Here is an 8,939-nt window from a genome sequence, read left to right on the forward strand (position 1 = left end):
TTCAAATACGAGTTGGTTTTGTTCCACCTTTCTTGCCAAAGGAGTTTGGAAGTTGTAGTAATTAATCTTTTCATTTCTGACATATTTAGATTATTATTTACTGCTATTTTCTTTTCTAATGCGGCCTTTGCGTGGAAATCCGCCATCTCGTTCCCTTTTAGTCCACAATGTCCAGGTATCCACTCTACATATATATCAACTCCTTTATTCTTTAAGTGAGTAGTCATGGTGAGAATTTCCAGAATAAAAGATTCGTCCTTCTGTTGTTGTAATGCAATAAGTGCACTCAGTGAATCACTAAAAATAACAACCTCCGCATAGATGTCTAATTCATCTACCCCTCTGAGAGCAAGAATGATGGCAGCCAATTCAGCCCTGTACGAAGAGGTGACATTTGCTAACCTTTTGCTCCGATGTACAGAATAGTAAGGGACGTAAAAAGCAGCTGCAGAGGTCCCTCTTTCAGGTACTTTTGATCCATCGGTGTATATATGTAATTGAGTCGCCCATTTAGTATGTATGATTTCCAGGCTGCTTTGTTTTTGTTGTGTAGGATGATCTGTTCTCTTTATTCGAGTACTTAATTCCGTTGACACTGCCGGAGGGTAGAATAACCATGGTGGAAATGGGGAGTAGGTTATCGTTTCTATACGTTTTCCCAGCTTGCTTTGTATTCTATATCCAAAAGGTTTGTTTACGTTTTTCCCCTTCAAGTATTCAAAATGCCAACATGGTTCAATGTTTTTTAACAACGGATGATTCGCCCATCTTTCGATGTTTTGTCTATATTTACTTGAAAGCATTTGTCTTCTTATATCCATTTCCCCCATTTCCACCTGTAGTGATTCTAAGGAGGTTAAGGGCAGCCCACCTACGCATATCCTCAGTGCTTGGTATTGGACAGAGTCAATGGCTTTTTTGGTGGTAGCAGCTGCACTGTCATACGCCTCACATCCGTAATCAAAAAGAGACCTTATAAGTGCTCTGTACACCATAATAATTGATTTCGAGGAACTTCCCCAGTTTGTTCCAGTTAGACATCTTAAGATATTTAATTTTCTTTTACTTCTCGTGATTACATTTTCGATATGTGGTTGCCAAGTTAACCTTTTATCAAATATAACCCCTAAAAAGAACGGCATTCCAGCTTTTCGTAAAAAATACGGGCACTGTTTTGACAGGTGAGAGTCGAAACCCCCACTCTTCAAACCAACGAATTAAAAGATTCAAATATTTCTGTATTTTTTTAGTAATATGTACAATGTTCCTGCCTGATATCCATATTGCGCAGTCATCTGCATACATAGATATTCTTACATCTTGGTCTGTCGGTATATCACCCATCATTATATTATATAAAAGAGGACTTAAAACACTCCCTTGTGGTAACCCGTTATGCGTTTTATAAGTTTTAGATTCTATATTTCCAATTCGTACTTGAAAAGTTCGTGCTGTTAGATAATTTTCTATATACCTCAGCATGTTCCCTTCTATTCCATTTTTTGCTAATTTACAAACCAGACCCTTTATCCAAACTGTATCGAAAGCCTTTTCGACATCCAAGAAAACCGCTATTACATGTTCATTACAGTTTATGCTCTTTTGGATGTCGTTTTCTAATTGTACAATATTGTCCGTCACACTACGACCTTTCCTAAATCCACTTAAAAAATTGGGTAATAATTTATGCTTTTCAACATACCATTGTAGTCTTTCTTTTATCATTCGTTCAATTATCTTGGCAAAACATGATGTTAAAGAAATTGGTCTATATGACGATGTATTTCTGGAATCTTTTCCATGTTTGAGAATGGGGATTATTATAGAATGCTTTAGTTGAATTGGAATTTCCCCGGTTTTCCATATTAAGTTAATGATATTCAGCATGATTTCCTTGTTTGCTTTTGGCAGATTTTCATAAACAACGTAAGGTATATTATCTTTTCCTGGGGCAGTCCTTTTTCGCGATTGCACTGCCTTTTCAAATTCTGTTATAAAAAAGGGTTCATTTATAACATGATCTACATTTAAAATATGAATGTCATTATTTGGTGCCTTCAAAGGAGATGGTATAGTGAAAGGTCAAAAAGAAAAAAAAAGTGAAGAAAAGAAATTGTTGGAGACGCCCGGACTCGAACCAGGGACCTCGAGGTCGGAAGTCAAGTGCGTTACCGATATCACAAAACATTTCCCATAGCGATTACACGTAAACGGAAAATGGAATTATCAAATCCCACTTTGCAAGTGAGATATAAGCATGATCCCGGCATCTGATCGAAAAATAAAGGGCACATTTGACATAGCTTATTGTCTCAGCTACAACATACTCAAAGCTCAGCGAAAACAAAGCTAAAACGACGGAGATATTGCTCGCAAAAGACAGGATGTAGAATCCAGTTTTGAGAAAAAGTCATGTCCCTTAGAGAATACACGCAAAATGTGAAAAACTGACATGCCACCTTTAATCGCAAAAATACGCCATGATGCCTTTGTCAAAATGAAATATTGTGGCAACTACATTTGTAGAGAATTGTCTAAGCTAGATCATATCAAAATTTGGAAGTTTTTACTTTGGAAATTTACAGAGATACAGTCAATTTTTCAGAAATATGCTGACGTCATAATATGCAAATTGAAATTTTGAGTTGGGAGGCCATTATGATGACGTCATGAGTTAATTGAGGGTCAAATGAGACATAAAATCATATCTCCAATTCTTACTCTATTAAAATATGGAAAAAAATTGGGTTCACCTTGCATCCTAAAGCGCTACAATGGATTTTGTATAGGCATGTTTTTGCCCATGTATGCTGTGTATTACAAGAGCTTGCACGCACGGAAATTATCTTAAACGGACGCTCATTCCGTTATCAATGGTCAGAAAAAGGTGAACAAGGTATCAAAATGCTTGAAAAAATGTGCCAAATATGATGACAGAGAAAAATTGGCGATTCTATGTTGGAAAATACCAGTACGCACGAAAACGCGCGTTTTTTTTTTGCAAAATGCTTAAAATGGCTTGAAACGTAGGCAAAATGATTTTGGGACGATTTTGAGCATTTTAAAATTTTGCGCGCGCATTGTCGCGCGGACGTACGCGCATGCGCGCGTTTTTTGACCTGAAATTGACCGGACGGATATTGACCTTGATCATAATAAATATGGATGAGAAATACCTTTTGGTTATGAAGATATGATCATGAGTTGACTTTCGTAAAATTTTACAAAATGGCGCCTAGATTACGTCATCAGTAAAGGTCAATGTTGAAAACGTTATTGTGCTTTGTACATATGCCTATACATATGTGTGCCAAATTTCAATGCATTTGATGGAGCCATTTCCAAGTTATCTTGCCAACAAAAAAGTGGTTAGAAATAAGAAAAATATATAATAAATAAATAAATAAATAAATAATAAAGGCAATTCTAAAGAAATTATAAGGTGGTCTGTACGATATACAGCCCACCTGAAAAGGAATAAAAACAAGATTCAAATGCCGACAATCCCAAAACTAATTCTTAGAGAAGCCGACATAATCAAATGAGGCTCTTTCCAAATTATTGCTAACTATTAGCTATTGCTAAATATTTTCTTGAGAAGCTGACGAGGTAACTCATCTAAGGTTATATATAGATGTCCTATTAATACAAAAAAATTGTTATATATATATATATATATATATACATGTAAATTAAAAAAAATAAAAAAAAAATATTATCTTCAACGTCATTATCATTCAAATCTCAGGTTGATCTTTTAGATACGTACATCATCGTAGGAGTGGCAACGCAAGGTCGTAAGGACCAGTTCCAGTGGGTATCCAGCTTCAAGATTGCCTGCAGTATGAATAGTATTACCTTTGATACAGTGAAAGGCCCGAATAACACCGACAACGACAACGTACGTATCGATTTACTCATCCTTCGACCCTAATCAGTAATCAATTGGTCGATTACGATTACCGGTCACATGTGATTCGTTTATTGAGCGTTTCTCAATTCCTTTATTGGTTGATGATGTTTATCGTAGCACTGATCTCTCTCTCTTTGAAATTACACTTTATTATATTCTCAAGTGATCGATCTTGCGTGTTTTACTCAGATCTTTGCCGGCAATAGTGACAAAAACACCGTGGTTTACAATCGCTTTCCCGTGCCAATGTTGTGCAGATATGTTCGCCTTTTACCTTACACCTGGCAGCAACGTATTTCCCTTCGTATGGAGCTCTTGGGGAGACGCCTTGGTGAGTTTCAGGTGTAAACTGAGTCTCCTTCATTCGAACCAAGAAAGGGTAAAATGTGATGTAGTGTATATATATATATATATATATACTAGATGATCAAGTTTACCAAGATGACGGCCCCGGAAATGTTTGGAGGAGGGGGGGTTCACGGTTAACAGAATGAAGACTATAACTGCTCGGGTTATGAAATGCTTTAGAATGAAAAACATTCTCGACACTTTTCATTAAACCATTACAAATATTTACAAATGAGAAAAAGAAAATATTCCAGAACAGTGAAACATCGAGAAAAATATGAAGAAAAAGAAAAATCATTACTTAAAGGCATCTTATCATCAGCTCTACATTTATTTCAGTAAATTAAAGCACAACATTTAAGCCAGAGAAAGACATACTGCCTTAAAATTCTCTGTGATTCTTTTCGAAATTTCTTCGAAATTTGCTGACATACAAAAAAAATGCCAATAAGTGAGGTCCAGTAGTTTTATTGCGTTAAAAGACTATGCAGCTCTAGCCTATATGTTTTATTTTTTACATCAATGACTTTTGTAAGAACAAATTAATCTATTTCATTTAAGTCAAGTTTCTTTCTTTGTAAAAAGGTCCTATCAAGGATGCAAGCCCTCTAGGATTGGAAAGTGGGGAAATCCCAGATTCGAGCTTGTCAGCTTCTAGTGAGTACGACGCCGACCACGGTCCGCGTCGAGCACGGTTAAACATAGCTAAAGTCGGGGCCCTGGTGGGAGGATGGTCTGCCAAAACAAATGATTTGGATCAATGAATTCAGGTCAGTCTCTTTTCCTGAATTTATTTCTTGTTTGTGTGAAGTCTTCCTCCATAAAGCTTCTCAAGCTCATAAAGGGTATCTCTCCGTCACAACACATAACCTGTCTCACCTTGTTACTCGCTCAACCAAGAGATCACAACAAATATACCTTCAAATAATAATTCCTTCTGAAAAAATTGACAAACTGGAAATCTGTTCAACGATCTATATCTAACATTTAATCCCGACGTATGCAGGGCTCATGACCAACAGCATTTTTTAATTATACATGTATTAATTAAGTATTTAATGCACACACCCAGTCCGAGAGCTGAGCCGTATTACTACAGATACATATTCACAAATAGACATAAATACTTCAGATCAAGCGTGCAAGAATAAACTATCCCGCAATTGAACCACGTAACCAATCAACATCTATATGGGGCACAGTTTTAACTGAATAAACAAAAAATATTAACAAATTCCGAAAAATACCCCACCCCCTTCCCCCTACCTAAAAGAAAAAGGGAAAAAGGGAAGGAGACCAAGGTCCGAATGCCAAAAATCAAAAAACAAATTGCTGAGTTTAAAGATATTACAAAGTTTTGGGAAATTTTGAAAAATGGGTGGATAGTGATTCTTTACAATTTTGATATATTTGGATGCCCGTGTGGATGTATTATAAGCACTAAAAACATTAGCCCCTAAAACCCTTCTGCTTTCGAGAAAAATTGAATATAAAGATTTACCGGTGCTCCCGGTAAATTTTGATAAATTTCAAATAGCTCCTATGGCCGTACAATGGTAGTTTCGACCATGAAAATCTCAGAGTATGTAGTTGTGGTATATAATTTCCGAACGAGAATAGCTAATTGGTCGATTTTAGTCAATAAACATCGTTTTATAGGTTAATAAATATCTTAACCTTGAGAGGGAGCTATTCAACATAAAGTGTTTATTATTTACAATTTCATAACTTTAGAGTCGATTTCGACCGCGACAACGATCACTGAATAGTGTAGGAACGTATATGCTTCCAATATGTTCATTTGAACCAAATTCATGACCCCATACCAAAACTTTGTATTACCTTTAACTATTGTTATTTTAAACAAGGAATTGACGAAGGAACTCCGTAGAGTTATATATAGATGTCATATTAATGCAACAAGTTTGTACATATATGTGTATATACAAACATGGTTTTTACTATTTCCATTTACGATACAATTATCATTCAAATCTCAGGTTGATCTTTTAGCTACGTACATCATCGTAAGAGTGGCAACACAAGGTCGTGAGGATTATTCCCAGTGGGTAACCAGCTTCAAGATTGCCTGCAGTATAAACAGTATTACCTTTGATACAGTGAAAGACCCCACTAACACCGACAACGACAACGTAAGTACCAATTTACTCATACTTCGACCCTAATCAGGTAATTAGTCGATTACCAATCACGTGTGATTCGTTTATTGAATGTTTCTTAATTCCTTTTTATTCATGATGTTAATCATATCATTTCTCTCTCTCTCTCTCTCTTTGAAATTACACGTTGTTCTATTCTCAAGTGATCGATCTTGCGTGTTTTCCTCAGATCTTTCCCGGCAATAGTGACCAAAACACCGTGGTTTACAATCGCTTCCCGGTGCCAATGACGTGTCGATATGTTCGCCTTCTACCTTCCACCTGGAATCAACATATTTCTCTTCGCATGGAGCTCTTTGGAGAATTCCTAGGTGAGCTTCAGGTTTAAACTAAGCCTCCTTCATTCGAACAAAGAAAGGGAAGCATTTGATGATTTTATTAGATGATTTAGTATTAGGGTGACGGTCCAAGTTTCATGCTTGCGGAAACGCTCCCAGATATGCTCAGGGGGGGGGGGTAGCCGGGTTCACCGTTACAAAGTAAAATCTACAACTGTTCAGGTTCAGAAATGCAGTAGAATGCAATAAAAAATTAACTTTTATAATTAACACATTGGAAATATTAAACAAATGAGAAGAGGGCAAAAGTCCCAAAATATCGAGAGTTCGAGAAGAGAATGTAAAAACAAACTTTTTCTTTTTGTATTAATAAAAACAATTTTAAGATAATTTTCCATCAGCTCTACAGTCATGTCAGTAAATTTAAGCCAGAGAAAGATATACTGCCTGCAATTTTCTCTTTCCTTGTTTACGGGATTATTTGGTTTACATATTGTTAATTATATCTTTCTAGTATGCCCAATCCAATTTTGTGTCACTATGTGGTAATGCAGTTTAATTAAAATTGATACGAAGGTTGTAAACAGAACCTTATGCAAGACCACTTTTAAATGAGCCATCCGGCACATGTATAATTATCTTAATTGGTATTCAGATGAAATAAATAATATAAATGATATAAGAAATGAATATATGAAAAACTCAAACAAATAAATATGTAAAATCAAAAATAATAAAATAATTTAGGAAGTATTCCTATTTATCTCCAGTTTCAACTGAAGCAACAACCATGGACACACCGATGAACGAATTACAGGTTAGAAACAGGTCACGTGATTGCATAGTGAAAGATAATGTCCTCAAGTAGTATGGCATGGTTGATCAAATAGGCCGTGTTTTTAGGTAGTGAAAACATCAAATGACAATTGACTGACTCAGTCTTTTTCGAATCACTGACAATGAAAAGCTCTGCATACAATTACGAGTAAAAAAATTACCCTGCATGCGGCATTCAAATTAGGTGAACATTTTGATACTATTTTCGTCATGTTTGGATTTTTGGGGAGGCATTTCAAGAACAGTATATGCCATTGCTTCTATGACATTCTTTCACAAGGGAAACTAATGACAAAAAATCACAAAAGTCATACTTCTCTTTAAAAAAAAAACTCATTAGAGTACTGCAGGTGAGACTACCGTTTATTTGGAGACGACACGAGGCGGTCAGGTAACGACCAGGACAGCATCAACAACCTTGAAGACATCAAGTGAAGGAACTGTCGCTGTGACCGCACCGACCAAAACAACGCCCCCAAAGCTTCAAGGTAAACCTCGTATATTATCGTTCCCCACAATAAAACGGATAAACTAGTAAAAGCGAAATTAAAGTGAAGGGAAATGCTACATTTGGCCTAAGCGTTAATCAACTGCTTCTGAAGAAATGGCTGAACATCCTGCCCAACCTATAGACCACTTCGAAGATACTTCGGAGGTACTTGTACAGTAGAACCCAAGTATGCAAAGATATTTTAAACATGAAAGGAGAAGTCTAACTTTGTGCATTTTATAATATTCTCCACCCAAGTGTTTGAGGTTCTTCATTAATACTTTTTGTTTGACCTCATGAAAAGGATACTTCCGCTTGTGTACCATAGATTGCACACTCGGTGATGATTGCCTAACTTTCAAGAACCCGTTTCTAGCATTCGTTTCGATTGCTTTTACAGATTTGTGTACATGACTTTTCATCTGCACATGCGTCGATCATATGTCTGTAGTGGCTTATCCTGTAATCTAATACCTACGTACCGAAAAATATTTGTATTTATTTGTTTATTTATTTATTTCTAATATTTATACCGGGTGGCACATATCACCAATGTGGAGGTCTTCCATGAGGCCCTGTTGGGTAATGATAAAACACATAAAAGCATCAAACACAAAATAGATAAATACAAAAGCATATGAGCAGGTAAAATAAAAATTAATTGGTATCTCCATGAAATAACTGATCATTCAAGAATCACCCTTGATCATTTACAAAAAATATGTATATGGAATTTTCAAGTTATATAAAAAAAAAAATTAAACGTTCATTTAATAATCTGATATATCTTAACGCACGGAATACCAAAATTGTTATATACATATTTACATTCAATTGCTCTTTAACTAATACACTTTGTACACTTGGTACATTTTGTACATATGAAGTATATC

The 8,939-nt window shown here is 35.8% G+C and overlaps 1 protein-coding gene across 1 annotated transcript in view; it reads left to right on the forward strand.

Annotated features, from left to right (window-relative positions):
* LOC115926515 (lactadherin-like) overlaps window positions 1-8,324 on the forward strand; it is a 35,695-nt gene extending 27,371 nt beyond the window's left edge. Inside the window, exons 11-16 of the mRNA XM_030991293.1 lie at window positions 3,749-3,901; window positions 4,103-4,244; window positions 4,847-4,918; window positions 6,275-6,414; window positions 7,897-8,044; window positions 8,305-8,324. Coding sequence (XP_030847153.1) covers window positions 3,749-3,901; window positions 4,103-4,244; window positions 4,847-4,918; window positions 6,275-6,414; window positions 7,897-8,044; window positions 8,305-8,324 — 675 coding nt within the window. The remainder of the gene's footprint in view (window positions 1-3,748; window positions 3,902-4,102; window positions 4,245-4,846; window positions 4,919-6,274; window positions 6,415-7,896; window positions 8,045-8,304) is intronic.
* The last annotated feature ends 615 nt before the right edge of the window (window positions 8,325-8,939 follow it).

Source organism: Strongylocentrotus purpuratus, unplaced genomic scaffold, assembly GCF_000002235.5.
Source record: "Strongylocentrotus purpuratus isolate Spur 01 unplaced genomic scaffold, Spur_5.0 spur5_scaffold_2, whole genome shotgun sequence".
Taxonomy (NCBI): domain Eukaryota; kingdom Metazoa; phylum Echinodermata; class Echinoidea; order Camarodonta; family Strongylocentrotidae; genus Strongylocentrotus; species Strongylocentrotus purpuratus.